The following is a 14,533-nucleotide window of genomic DNA, read 5'->3' on the forward strand; positions in this document are numbered from 1 at the left end:
AAATTATAAAAAAAACTATTTCTGACGAAACCGGAATCTGACGGACGTGTTCTAAATTGTAATTTCACCAACACACTTACCTCTACAAATCGGAAACGCAGTAACGCTCACATTACAGATTAACGGCAGAAGAAGGTAAGGTGTCAGTACTGCCCTGGACAAACTCTTTCACAAGGGGTTCTACTGTTACTCAACACTTATTTACAAACTTTGTGGAATTTGACATACCATCTGGTCATACCTTTATACTTTTGACTGTAAAGCGTAGACTATTCAAACGTATACTGCTCCAGAAGTTTACACGGAGGTGATGGGCGGTTGCGAAAAGCCGAGCGTGCTGGTGACGTCACCTGGATCGCCCGACGTACACGCACGTCGCCGCCCGCTGCGCCATTCGCACCACAACGCCAATGTCGCAGGACGAATACAGGTAATTCGTTTTATCTTATCTTTTTAGTGAAAGGGTTGACGAGCATCAAAGAAATTAAGAAAATGTTCCAGGAGTAGCAAGTAAAGATTGACACCTCCTATGTAAGTTGTTGTAAATAAAAATAAATTTTTTTGTTGTTTAATGTCATTATATCCTATTTTTATGTATATTATAGGTTCCATACTTAAAAGTAAAGATAGCACATAAGTGTTACGTTTACTTCCAAACATAGAACCTATAATATACATAAATCAGTACAGAGTACTAAAAAACCGACCTCAAAAATTCGTGGAATTACTTGTATTTGCCAAGTTTTATCCAAATCGGTTACCGGAAGGTGAACCCCAATTCATCCCCTAGTTTGCCACCGTTAGAGCTGGAATATTTTCTTCAAATTAAAATGGGACCACAACTGAGGTACCCTCTTTCTAACAAAAAACAAAACAAAAAATCGGTTCACAAATTGGCCAGAGTTATAGCGTAGCATACATACAAAAAAACATAGTCGAATAAAGAACCTCTTCCTTACTTTGAAGTCGGTTAAAGAAGGGTATATTTAAGTTAAAAATAAAAAATTCTATTTTGATTTACAACAACTTACGTGAGAAGTACCTATTGACATTATGGCTGTCGGGACACGGGCATGACGAGTCCATGGTTTGCTGAACGCTTCTACAGATTTGTCTAAAGGAGCCGATTTAAATTGTAAATAACGTAAACAGAACGTTTGATCAGGAAAATTCAACGCAAGCAGAAACAATTCAAAACAACCACAGAAGAAACATTTATAGCATCACCTTTTAAATGAATGAATGAATGAATGAATGAATGAGTAATAATGTACCCTTGATTTAATAACCACATGCGATCATAAGTCAAAAGTGCTTTTATCATATGAGTCGTAAAAAATACGAATCACATAAATAATGTACGTGATATAAGAAATGAAACTATTTTTCCAGATTTAAATTGCGTATATTTGTTTTTTCAAACAAACCAACGTTTCGTTTCTTTACCACCTCAGTCAACCGTGACCATGGGACCTGTATTTTCTCTCTTCTAAATTAACTGTCCTAATTTCAGCATAAACATATTGTCGACTAATTTCGTATGGCGTTCGTAGAATCTTTAAACATCTCTTCTGAAAAGTTGTCATTTTACAGATGTCACCTTATTACACAAAGGGTGCGTACTATATGAATTTAGTGAAAAAACCTAATTTACTATTAAATAGATAAACACCCAATTTTGTCGACAGCTAAAAGTCTACTTCGACATCAGTGCCTTGCAACTACTAGTAACCGTGGTATCAGCAACAGGGTTAACTCCTCGTCCTGACGGGTCCCCTCGTTGCCCATACGCCAAGATCTTCCTTCTCCCAGACAAGAGCGAGAAAAGCAAACGACGCACTAAGACTTTGGCGAACACTCTGGAACCACGTTGGAACCAGACTTTCGTCTACTGCGGAATTAGGATCACTGACATCAAAAAGAGGACTTTGGAGGTAAATGTGTTAGCTTACACTGTTTTTTTTTACAAAATATCAAGTGAAGGAACGAACAAATCGTATGCTTTGTGGTAAACTACACGCCTGTCTATAACAGTTACAGTGCCACTCAGAGCTTTAAATCGCAAAGATCTGAGGGGCACTGCCCTGCGCCTGTTACCTGAGATATAAGTTGACAAGTCCCATCTGCCTATAATTTCACCAGAGCACCCTTACCCTTCAAAACCGGAATCTTTCACAAGGAGATCTACTGCTACTAAACTACACTGTTCATTAATGTAGCGTCGTCGTGAGGTAGAGCCAATTTCACAGTCGATCTTGCATGTCAATTCCTTGAAACATATTTTTATTTACGATGTTTTCTGACTAAAAAACAAATGATACATAGCATAAAAACTTTGTGAAATCCAAACTGTAATCTGGTGTTACCACGTCGCGCACGCTATCAATAGACAACTTCTTTCTTGCAATTCAGGTCACGGTGTGGGATTTGAACCGATACGGCCCGAACGACTTCCTCGGCGAGGTGTTACTAGACTTGGACAACATTGTAATGAACCATGAACCAAATTGGTACACGCTAAAGCCGCACGAAGAGACAGCTAGCTTCAGCGTAAGTGTATATTGCTAAACTACGAATAGTTGTATTCGTATATTTGTAGGTTTTAGTACTATACACATAATACGAAGATACGATATATAATAAGATATATATGGAATTATATTAGTGTGGCCTTTTGGGGAATTACACAAATGACATCTTTTTATCGTGTCTATGCATCTTTTATTTGAGGGCTATATTGACTTCGAATAGTATGTTGTCATCCGTGGCCGCGTAGAGATCTTCCCTCGTACAGGTATTAGGGCACAACAGCAAGTGCTGCATGGATTATGTTGGGGCACCGCAGTCACGTTGGGTTATAGAAACATATTAGTCAAATAACAAACCTTTCGATGTCTTATTATTGCATTCCAAACACACAGCAAAGCTTAGTTTTAAAAGGAGAAGTGTGACAGCACTTATTTATGTGGCAGAGGTATCGCGAGGAAGAAGCGGATGGAGAGCACCTGTCCCCACCTTCGACGTCGACGTCACGACTGTCCGACTCCGACACGCCGAGCGAATGCGACTTGAGACGACACCACTCGCTCTCCAGTCTCGCGTCTAGCTCTAGCCCACCGCCGCAACATGATGTGGTAAGTTTAACAAAAATTGGGGAGAATGGACCCTTCCCAAAATTTAGCAATATTAAATACTTGGCAAATTTCAAAACCATCCATTTCACGCGTTGCCGAAAACTTCAAAAACAGCGTTTCGAGCACTTCAGCAAGTGTCTATCGATAAACCAATAGAGTTACTAGAAACCAGAGTAGTGAGTGGGCATGAAGAAGACGAAAATAAAGAAGAGTGTGCCATATTGTAAGGTACAAATGAATGAGTTGGATGGTGACTCTTGTACCTATTGTAGTTTGGAAACTTAGTTATCTTACACTGAGTATTTCATCATTATACTTTGCTTGTACCAAGACGTGCCCGAATGTCGGAAGAGGATTCGGCATTGGCACGCCTGGTGACTGCTACAAAGAGTTTGTCTTCCTCAGCGGATAGACGGTGACAGTGCGAGATGCAGCAGACGCGACATGTCGCCGGCGGGCCGCGTGCGCGCCGCCGGCATGTCCAGAGAACGGGTGAGCGTCCAAACGAACCCCATACCTATAAGTTTACATTGAGTGATTAACAGTACCTATCTATTCGAATTAAGAACAACAAAGTTAGTACCAGGTACACATACCTAGCGGCGGAACGAACAAGTCGTGCGTCTTGTGTTAAGCAACGCGCCTATCCATAGCAGTTGCAGAGCCACTCAGAGCTTCAAATCGCAAAGATCTCAGGGACACTGCCACTGAATTGTCGCCCTGAGGCATAAGTTGACAGGTCTCATGTCCCTTCAAAACCAAAATAGCTCTACTGCTACTACAAAATGCACAAAGCCAAGAGCACAGTGGAATGTATTTTAAAATGCAAGCTAAGTAATATGCAATTCAATTAGGGTGGCGGGTACGCTGTAGCGCGGTCGCAGTCGGCGGCGGGTGGAGCTCGGCCGGCGCGCGCGCGCAGCAAGTCGCCGCGGCGTTCGCTGTCTCCGCCCGGGGACTACTCAGGTGCCGCGCCGTCGCCCGGCCACATTTACTCCGCGCCGAGTATCGGCCGACCTCCGCCAACAGCGAGGCTCGACCCCGCACGGAACACTACCGATGAGATTCGCACGTTCTCGCCGCGTCCGCTCATCACCACTTTACTACTACTTACTATTCGACTTCCTCGCTCTTTCACTTTTTGTTTCACGCATCTTCCGCTAACCCGGTCCTACTCAACCAGACACTGCATGCTGTCCACTCTTGTCTACATATTTAGGCGTTGCGTTCGTGTTTCTATCATTGAAGGTGGACGCAAAGCATCTATCGATTAAGATACATTTCACGATGATTGCATGGCATTCGGTCTAACAATTTTCTCTTTCGATAAACTTCCGTGGCTTCGTCTTCGAATGTTTCTCAACAGCTATGGATCAATAATTTAGTTTAGGCAAGAATCTAATCTAAATGTTGTCATATTGCGTGCAAGATGGTTAAGATAACGTGGCGTGGGGTGCTTTCAGTGCATGATGGCCGCGGAGCGATGTGCGCGGGCAGGCTGCCGACACACGCGTACGCGCCGCGTTTCCAATCACGTTCTGCCACTGCAACGCCTACAACTAGCCCCAAGAAACGGCAACTTCCACAAATACCACACCAGGTACAAATACTTGCTTTCGAAGTCTAGTTTCGTCCTACTGTACGACGACGTCACATTTTATAATTTATTTTGCATTGCAGAACACCCAGCAGGCGGTTCGCGCGCAGGTGTCGGCAGACCTCGAGGAACGTAAGTGGATCGGCCCACATCACATTGGCGCCACACTCACGTACCGCAGCACGCCACAAGGTCAATACACGCAAATCCGCTCACCACCATTTCATTATGAGGAACTAAAACAATAATAGTCAAAATAAACAGTATCTTTAACTATGATCAAAAATGGGTGAAGTCGGTTATAAATGCCTAAAATTGCATTTACAATCTTTGTCATTGGAAAAAAATCAATTCATATTCAATTGAATTAATAATTTAAATTGAAACTGTAGAAATTTCATATTGTCATGGTTCAATTACGTACCCGACACTAATTGAAACATTTTATTTAATTTGAAAATATACCGTACACACTACTGCATACGCCACCTGGCACACCAACTACAGGTAGTCACGTAGTTGTAGTGGCCCACTGTGCATACGGGTTGCAAGTAGTGATTAGCATTAGTTAGAAGCACCCGATTCCCTAGCGATTAGAGTACCTAGTTATTTGTACAAATAGAGCTAATAGAGGTGAAATTCGAAAAGTATAGCTACTAATATTAGATAAGAACCTGGTTATGAAAAACACTTAGGGTGGGAGCGGCACTACGCAGGGTTATCGGACTCGGAGCTGGCGGCGCGCGGCGGCGGCAATGGTGGCAGTTGGGCGCCGCCACGCCGGCGACTGTCGCCAGACGCCGCCGCAGGGGACTCCGACCTCGAGTCCGTGGCCTCGGTCACCTCCAGCGCTTTCAGCACGCAGTCGGAACGGCCAAGACCAACGCGAATGCTCAGGTACCACACACGATACAAACTGTACCTGCGTAACTCAACCGTAATAATGTTCAAGGCCCTTTACTGATGGATATTCTTAACAAAACTTTGCAGCCGGAAACAAATTCTTCCCGATCGTAATATTCGTACGCAACCGCACCACAGTACGTCCTCGTTGTATGATAGTACCTCTGGACCTAGCCCTGTCCGTCGCAATGGCCCCCCTCGATTGTTACCATGTGTTAGCGTGCCGTCGAGTGCGGAACGCGCGGTCCGTAGGAATTTACGAGCAAAATATGAAGCTCCCCTTGTGCAATCAACTAGCCGGACGCGCCCCACCCGCCGGCAACGCCGCATTCTTGCTCGCAGTCGTTCCATCAGTTCAGCTATCAAAGACTCCCACCGCAAATCTTACCAACGAAGCCAAAGTTGCCCAGAATATACAAAAACTTATAAAATAACCGACGATATTGGCGAACACACATTCCAAATGCACTTATGTCGACCGCCAATTAATACTGCCAATCATAGCGGAGCTTCTATTTCACTAAACAGAGAATATAAACGAACTTTACCAGCTAACATTTATTACGGTCCACCTCCAAATGTCGTACGGTCGCTATCTTTGTCAAATAAAAAGAAACCATCCCGACAACTGTTATGGCATGAACGTGCCGCTACTATTGAATCGGACTATAATCTTCAACGAAACCCTGATGGCTATAGTAGGCAGTCGCCTAATATGCCTCGTTTACACAATGTTTGCGTCCGGTCTTTACCCGAAATACCGTTAGTGTTTAGTCAGCAGAACAGTGTTCAAAAAATGGATTATGAACATTGCTCTCAATATCATGGTTACAATAGCGACGGCAGCGAAGCCGAAACTACTATTCATGTCAGCATAGATAAACAAAACAGTTTTGAAGTGAACCCCTCTAATGTAAATAGTAATGAGATTATAACTGAACCCCAAACTTTCGAAAACACTATGGAAAGTCGAAAAAAGTTTCTCTCTTTAGATTTAAAGGCAAGTTATGAGGGAAAGAGTCCACAAAAAACGCAGTCATTAGATTTGTCGTGCTCTGACATCAGTGTTAAAGAAGACAAGAAAACAACTTGCATACTTGAAAATATTTCAAAAGAAAAAACTAAAAGTATTCAATCCAAAACAAGTGATCAACGACGACGTCGACACTCTGATTCCGCTGTTGAATTAAAAACTTCGCCGTCTCGTGCGCAATCTTTGTCAAGCCCAAAAGAAGCGATACATATTTTCAAGAAAATGAGCGTGGGCTCTATAAAATTAATAAACGATCCAAGTGTAGACAATGTTCATAATATACAGTCAGTAAAGAAACATTCCAACGTAGTTAGCATAAATGAAACCCCAACCGTCCAAGAGTACTGTTCACCCAACTCCTTATCCCCTCCAGCTAGCATTGACTTTTCATTAAGAGAACCTTTGCCATCTATTATTAAAAAACCTCGTAGGCGTTCATACTCCGAGTCGTCAACGGATCACTTAAATAGAGAATTTAGTATTATGGCTAATTCGATGTGTATTGCTCTCTCTCCCTCGAACCTCGGCTCGCCCCATCGTGCGCTCACCCCTGTCGCATCTCATCCACCGCTCGACGACTCTCCTCGCCATATCGGCAACGGGTCTACACCTGATAACAAATACGCCTCTGGTGCCAAACCGCCACGTGACTCCCGGCCCACAAATCAAAACGAGAATCGACGCAACTCAAAAAATAAAAAACAATCTACAATGTCAAAAAAACAACGTGGTAAAACCGGGTGGGAAACGAAACACAGTAATGACTACGGTGGCCGCGACAACGGACGCAACAACAATCCGCCTCAGCCGCTTGAAAGACGCGAATCTCGCCGGGGACAATTTACGCGCAGCCTGAGCAACGCGGATGTCCCGCCTGATGAGAAAGCAGGTACTACTTTGATCTCGCATCTAATAATTTCACACTTATATTAACATATTAATTACACTATTAATGTGTCGCTGTTATAAAGACGGCAGCCTGAGTGACACAGCGCTTGGCGGTGGCAGCGAATTGGAGCCAACGAGTGACGACGCGCTGCTGAAGGCCGAGCCACGCGACTACTTCGGCCCTGGAATGGGCAAAAAGAGCAACTCCACGTCGCAACTTTCCGCCACAGGTGAACCGTACTACCTACTTGCACAATTCCATAATTCCCGCACGCCCCTAATATTATGGCACACGCAACAAACGGTATTATAAATATGATATAATATGTTAATAATGGGACTGTGACAGGACGGAAAAGGCGGTTAGGGTTCGGTAAACGTGGGAAAAATTCGTTTACGGTACAACGCAGCGAGGAGGTCGTGCCTGGCGAAATGCGAGGCGTCACAGCGGGGGTGTCGCGGGCCTCTTCCGCCTCCAGCGAGAACGATGAAGACAGGTTCGCGCCATTTACAGGCGACGGCCACGTTGAAACAATAGTGGGGCTGGGTGGCATTTTCGCGACCGCGTCTCGAATCACTAATGCACTATAGGTCGCGTGTATATACGGTGTAGCACCATCGCTATGTCTCGCGCTGCTACGCCATATTGCTATGTCGGCACGGCAAAGTGAGAAATCCACGGGTTATGCATGCTGTAACATTGAAATAAAAAAATGTCTACAAAAAAAAATAATTGCAATGTTAGAATAAATGTGCAATGTTGCTTTTGTTCAATACAGCTTTGTCTAAATGTGAAGAACACGTGTGTGGTAACTATGCAGAGGAATATATAAATGTTACAATAAACTAGCTACATACGTATAAGAAATAAAGAAACATCATTTTCAGAGTTACAAGTTACAACATCAAAAATTAAAGTCACATTTTTCATATAGCATTTTCATTTCAATTTGCTTAACATAAATAGGTACTTAATATACCAAGTTATGTTAATTTCTCATTGCGTTACAGAACTTATTTTTATAGCACATAAAAGCAAATGCTCAAAAATGAAAATTCACAACATACGCTTATAAAATTTTCACAAAACATAACTTGAACAAGAGTAACGAAAATAATACTTAAACGTTATTCATAATCAATTCAGTTATATAATATTAAAGAAATATTTATTGCAGTCGACTCGGAATCTAAAACTACATCCAAATGCCATTTTGATCACAAATTATATTCACAAAGAACCACGAAAATAGATTCCGACACGATAGCAATGGTTACGCAAAGTTGGTAAAGCGGGGGGTGTATGTGGGGACAGCAGCGCGAACGAGCCGCGCGGAGGGCGGTGGCGCGCGGCGCAAGCGCTCCGGGCCTGCTACTACCACCTTTCAACGCTCGCACGAAGTATGCGCCGCCAGCCTGCTCTCCATATCTAGCTCAGAGGGATCCTCGTAAGTCGCTCGCTCGTCCGCTGCGCTGCAGCTTAAATTCCCATTTTTGACATACATCGATGTTGCTCTCGTCTTCTTCTCTATTCTACTCCGTATGCCTCTCGTCTTGTGAACGCATGTTATCGGTTTGTATTGGTGTTTCTCACTTCTTTCTCTTTTCTGTTCAGCACGCACGAGTCTTCTATGGCATACGCAACGCACCTTCTCGTTTACAGGATACTACGTTCGCTATGACGTACGCTATTACGTCCTTGATAACCGTGTTACGTGACCAAATTTCTAGATTAAAGGCTTGGATGATAAGCCTGTCGACGAGAGAGCGCATATATTATAACGATGAACGTTGCACGTTTCCGGCTTGGGATATATGTTGCCTGAAAGCCTATGGTGTCTGCACTGTTTTGATCGTTTATCTTAAATTTTTGTCTGGTGTACACACATACCTGCCTCAACACCCATGCATGTCTCACTGAACGTCACGTGCCATAAATATCATTAACCTAAAATAAACTTAATTCACAAAGCTGTGTAAAAATCCAGACAGAAGTTATTAACAATCCCATTACATATTTATAAGTAAATTATTGAAAATTAAGAAAATCGTTTACCAAGATGAAACAAATAGAAAAGTACTCAGAAGTTTAGATATCTTACATACATATATAACCTGCATAAAGTCATAGAGTAGAACAAGCAATATTATTTCGTGTTAGAATTGACTAAAATATCTGTCTGTAACGTACTATAGCTGTACAAATAGTACCCTACTACTTGTCTCAACTACTTTTTACATAGGTTTCCAACTTTCTCTTGATTAGATTTATAAAACTATTCCTCTAAAATAGCGTCTCTTTAGCACCTTATTGTACACCGTTAACTCTACTAGATGTCTTGAGAATATTTTTAGTACCATAACTTCCACTTAGGTTACCTAACTTTTTACCACTCGCATCCGAAAGACTGCCGCCCTTTTCTTCACTATTGTATCAATGTTGTCGTTGTACTTTTTATTACATAATTATTATACTACATACTGCTCTACTCTTATATATCCTGAGGTAGTTGAAAACATAATCTGATATCTGAATTTCAACCTTTCGTTTAGGCTAGCTGTTTGTATTAAAAAAAATATTCACTTACATTTGGAGAACATTGAAGAGAGGCAATTAAAAAAAAAATACTTTAAGCAAATTTGAATAATATAAAGTGCAAAAAAAGGTTTGAAAATTTATAATTGACTACCCACACGATACAGTCAAAAGAAAAAGAAATATGAATGATCCAAATCCGTTTAAGAAAGAGTAAGAACCACAAGTAGTAAATACCACAGGTAGAGTCACCGTATGAAATCTCAAACCTTTTTTACACCACGTTTAGTAACATAAACAGGTGGCCTAAACAATTTTAATTGATCAAGCAGAGCACCGAAATATCAATACCCTTTATTTCACTACTACTAGAGTTTATAATTATGCATTTTACCATTTCTGTTCTGAAAACGTAGTACTTAACTATGTAATATATTTGTACCTATGTAGAAGGATTCATAAACTTAATATTTTAAGTAAATAAATAGTAAAACTATCTTGACATTTAGAAGTAAAATTAAACTTTCAATAAAACACTGGCGAATTATTAGTTTTAAAATAAAACTTAGTATAAAAGCTTGTTCTGCTTCGCCATTAATGATATTCAAATTATTTTGCTCAATTATTATCTGCATGCTCGTGTTTGAAAAATGTGTGTAGAACGCGCCTTTTGAATAATTATAGTTCATTGGTCGTGATTAATTTATTAAACTAAAACGACTAGCATAGGTAAATTCTTGTACACTTCCCGCAGGTCACTTCCCAGCTGTCCAGTTGAAACCATAGATATATGAAAATTCATATCTATAGTTGGAACAAAGAACCGATAAAATTAGACAAATAAAGCATATTGACGCCAAATTTTTTAAGATTCTTGAATCGCATGCACTTAAAAATATATACAATTTTCCAGTAATTTAATTTGGGAATTACCACATTTCTATGGAAAAATAAACCCTTAAATTATAGTCAAGTAGACGCTATATTTTATGTGGTTAGATATTATCGAATAACCGATGTGGTCAGGTGGTCGCCGGGCATGCGAGGCTCGGGCTCCTCAGACGGCGGCGGCCTTTCCGACTTCATCGACGGTCTGGGGCCAGGTCAACTGGTTGGCAGACAGCTCCTTGGCGCACCTACACTGGGTGACGTACAACTCTCCATGTGCTATCAGAAAGGATTTCTTGAGGTAGCTTAATACTTCTTCCCACTGATCTGTGTTTATGTGTTTCCTACTGATGGGAGAGTCGAGTCCAAAATAGATATCCAAAATAATAACGAAGGTGGTGTCAAGTATTTAAATAAGTGACAACTAACGATTAGTTATTAATACAAAGATCGAATGCAAAGAAAAATTCCTTCGACCCGATGTGACTCGAACCTGCGATCACGAGAATACCGTCTCCTTGCTCTTCCAACTGAGCTACAGGTCGAATTAGCTGGTCTACGAAATCCTTCTGTATCTGTTATAGATTTGTATTGTATTGAGTTTCTTCGGCTTTCTCTGTGTTCGATCTTTGTATTAATAATTATAGTAAGCTAGTAGTTATAGTAGCAGTAGAGCTACTTGCGAAAGAGTTCGTCCAGGGAAGTACCGCCACCTTATCTATTTCTGCCGCCTGGCAGTAATGTTAGCATAAATGTGTTCCGGTTTAGAAAGGTAACGGTGCTGGTGAAATTACAGGCACATGGGACTTGTCAACTTAAATGTCTCAGGGTGTCAGGCGCAGTGGAAGTGCCCCTCAGATCTGTGCGATTTAAAGCTCGGAGTGGTACGCACTGCAACTGTTAAGGATAAGCGTATAGCTTATCATCAGGCGCACGGCTTGTTCGTCCCGTCACTTGATGTTATAAAAAAGAAATAGTCGATTTAAAAAAATATATAAATAATAAACTAACAATTATGTTTTGTTACTCGCATCCTAATCCAATAAACTCTCATGATACATGAGATAATACGACGTCCAAAGACTTTGACACAGACAAATAGTTACATCTCAAGGTAGCGGTAAGTCTCTATCTTTCTCATGTTGAATCAAAGGTGGAGGTAATACGAGCTCGAGGCCTACAAGCGCGGCAAGGCAGCCGGACACTGCCAGCGCCGTATGTGAAGGTATACCTTGTGAGCGGTAAGCGCTGCATCGCGAAGGCCAAGACAAGCACCGCGAGACGTACCCTCGACCCACTGTATCAACAGACCCTGACGTTTCGAGAAAACTTCAAGGGATGTGTTTTACAAGTGAGTATGAAGTTTGGATGGACACCTCACTAATGACACTGTTATAAAGTTTCAAGATAGTTGCAATTATAAAGGATTTGTAAACCTATTCCCTAATTTTCGATACTTTTTTTTATAAAGTGCGCATTTGACCTCCATCTCACCTGATGGAAAGTGACAATAAGGTGGAGCATGCACACCCAAATAATGCCTATGTGCGCTGTCGCCTTGAAAAAGCCCAAGTTCAGGTAATTCCAAAAATCCACTCCATTGCCATTTGCCATAAAGAAGTGGAAGCGTACTTCTGGAGATCAAGTAGTAAAAAGAGTTAAGATTTGATACAACCTCAAATGGCTGTGGTGGATCCCGCACAGAGAAAGTGTTGAATCGATCACTTTGGAAAAACTATATAGTAAAATGAGGATATAAACTAATTAGTATCCATATACTAATACTGAAAACACGATTCCTAAAAATTGTCACGATAGAAATAAACACAAACTTACCTCGAAATTTTACAAGCAAAACCGCTGTATTTACATTGACTTACAATTATATGGACGTCGGGTCCGCGCTAAAAAGTGTCCGCACCTGTAAGGCGCTAAAATCGTATACAGAGCGCGACACTCCGCTTTAGTCTTCATTTGTTCTACTGACAGCGCGATACTGCGATGACATTACAATTTAAATTTCGAATAGGTTGACTTGGGACATTTTTTTCGTGGTTTTTGTATTAGACCCGTCGTCCATTTATTTGTAAGTCAATGTGTATTTAATAGGTACTTTACATATACCAATGTTTTTTTTTAATCAACCGAACTAAATAGAACACGTATAGTATACGATATACATTTTTCAAATGGCTTTAATTTCGTTCGTAAAAAAAAATCTTAAAAAAACTAGTGTTCTTGCCGCTTAACCTGCGCAATAAAACCTATAATGTAGTACGGGAAAAATTTGAATACGACCTGAAGTTGTATTGACTCGTTAATGATATCATCTTGTATTCATAGGTGACAGTGTGGGGCGACTACGGGCGCATTGAAGGCAAGAAAGTGTTCATGGGCGTGGCACAGATCATGCTAGACGACCTAAATCTCACCAATATCGTCATTGGCTGGTACAAACTCTTCGGCACCACTTCTTTGGTAAGATTCAAGCCCTCTTACCGGAAATAATGGCACAAAGTATTAAAATAAAAGAGCACAATGTAGGCTTCATATGAACATTTAATTTCAACTAATACGATAAGAACGGTCCAAAGTTCAGTGTCAGGCTTGACGTGCTCTTGACTGTATAATATAAAAAGTTGTAATCGATTATACAGAGTTTTCAAACGCATGACACTAAAACAACTATTTAAGACAACATCACATACGTTGCTGTGATCCCAAAGTAAGTAGCAAATCGGAAACAACGACGGCACCACAAACACCCAGACCCGAGGCAATATAGAAAAGCTAATATCTATACTGACCCGGCCGGGGATCGAACCCGGGACCTCAGAGATGGCGACACCATGTAAACCGGTATGCAAGCTACTCGACCACGGAGGTCTGGTGCAGTGTCGGAATATAAAACGAAATGTATCCGCACTATTGTGGCGCGACAATACACTTCACGTTCATATAGTCTTCTGAACACAAATAATCGAATTATGTGCATCTGTTTACTCGATATGGCAGTTCGATTTAAAAAAATCTCAAAAATACTGGAATTTCCACTTCATTTTAGAGTGATTACATATTTTTATTTGTTTAAAAAACTCAAAATAGTTTATTGTAGCTACAACAAATTTTGATGTAAGCATTGTTTCTGCGATATCTGATCGAGATTTTTGTTTCAGTAACGAAGATTCCAGGCCGTGACCATATTACGTGGAGAAATATATCATCACAATAAAAAATTCAAACTTGTCCAAATAATAAATTTAGTGATACTGCTTTAATATCATGATAAAACGCAAAATATCTTGAATATAGGAAATTTTCTATATAACGAAAGGTACATATAAATAATACTAATAATAATAATAATTTGTATTTTTATTTTATTTTGGAATGCCTACCGGAGTTTTGAATAGATAGCATTTTATAGCAATGAAACAAAATGTATAGTGTACTCAATAATATGTAATTAAGTATTAAAAGCCAAATGCAAAATAAGCTTTTTGTTTCTCTCATCAACAAGTACCTGCTTCAAAGGCGATGTCAAGAATTCAACA

The 14,533-nt window shown here is 40.8% G+C and overlaps 1 protein-coding gene across 5 annotated transcripts in view; it reads left to right on the plus strand.

Moving 5' to 3' along the window:
- The window catches only part of LOC113232899 (regulating synaptic membrane exocytosis protein 2), a 23,632-nt gene extending 9,356 nt beyond the window's left edge, over positions 1–14,276 (plus strand). Inside the window, exons 7-23 of one of the 5 annotated variants that reach the window (XM_026467793.1) lie at positions 294–430; positions 1,689–1,934; positions 2,413–2,550; positions 2,973–3,134; positions 3,540–3,626; positions 3,989–4,100; positions 4,598–4,734; positions 4,815–4,923; positions 5,427–5,448; positions 5,542–5,628; positions 7,426–7,556; positions 7,639–7,785; positions 7,905–8,052; positions 11,118–11,280; positions 12,133–12,330; positions 13,323–13,457; positions 14,156–14,276. In XM_026467793.1, the coding sequence (XP_026323578.1) occupies positions 294–430; positions 1,689–1,934; positions 2,413–2,550; positions 2,973–3,134; positions 3,540–3,626; positions 3,989–4,100; positions 4,598–4,734; positions 4,815–4,923; positions 5,427–5,448; positions 5,542–5,628; positions 7,426–7,556; positions 7,639–7,785; positions 7,905–8,052; positions 11,118–11,280; positions 12,133–12,330; positions 13,323–13,457; positions 14,156–14,158 (2,162 nt within the window). In that variant the 3' untranslated portion in view covers positions 14,159–14,276. Of the gene's footprint in view, positions 1–293; positions 431–1,688; positions 1,935–2,412; positions 2,551–2,972; positions 3,135–3,539; positions 3,627–3,988; positions 4,101–4,597; positions 4,735–4,814; positions 4,924–5,426; positions 5,629–7,425; positions 7,557–7,638; positions 7,786–7,904; positions 8,053–8,870; positions 9,004–11,117; positions 11,281–12,132; positions 12,331–13,322; positions 13,458–14,155 lie in introns of those variants that run through there. The other 4 variants (XM_026467790.1, XM_026467791.1, XM_026467792.1 and 1 more) reach the window with 4 other exon arrangements.
- Positions 14,277–14,533: the final 257 nt, after the last annotated feature.

The sequence above is a fragment of the Hyposmocoma kahamanoa genome, unplaced genomic scaffold (assembly GCF_003589595.1).
Source record: "Hyposmocoma kahamanoa isolate Upper Pololo Valley unplaced genomic scaffold, ASM358959v1 78, whole genome shotgun sequence".
Taxonomy (NCBI): domain Eukaryota; kingdom Metazoa; phylum Arthropoda; class Insecta; order Lepidoptera; family Cosmopterigidae; genus Hyposmocoma; species Hyposmocoma kahamanoa.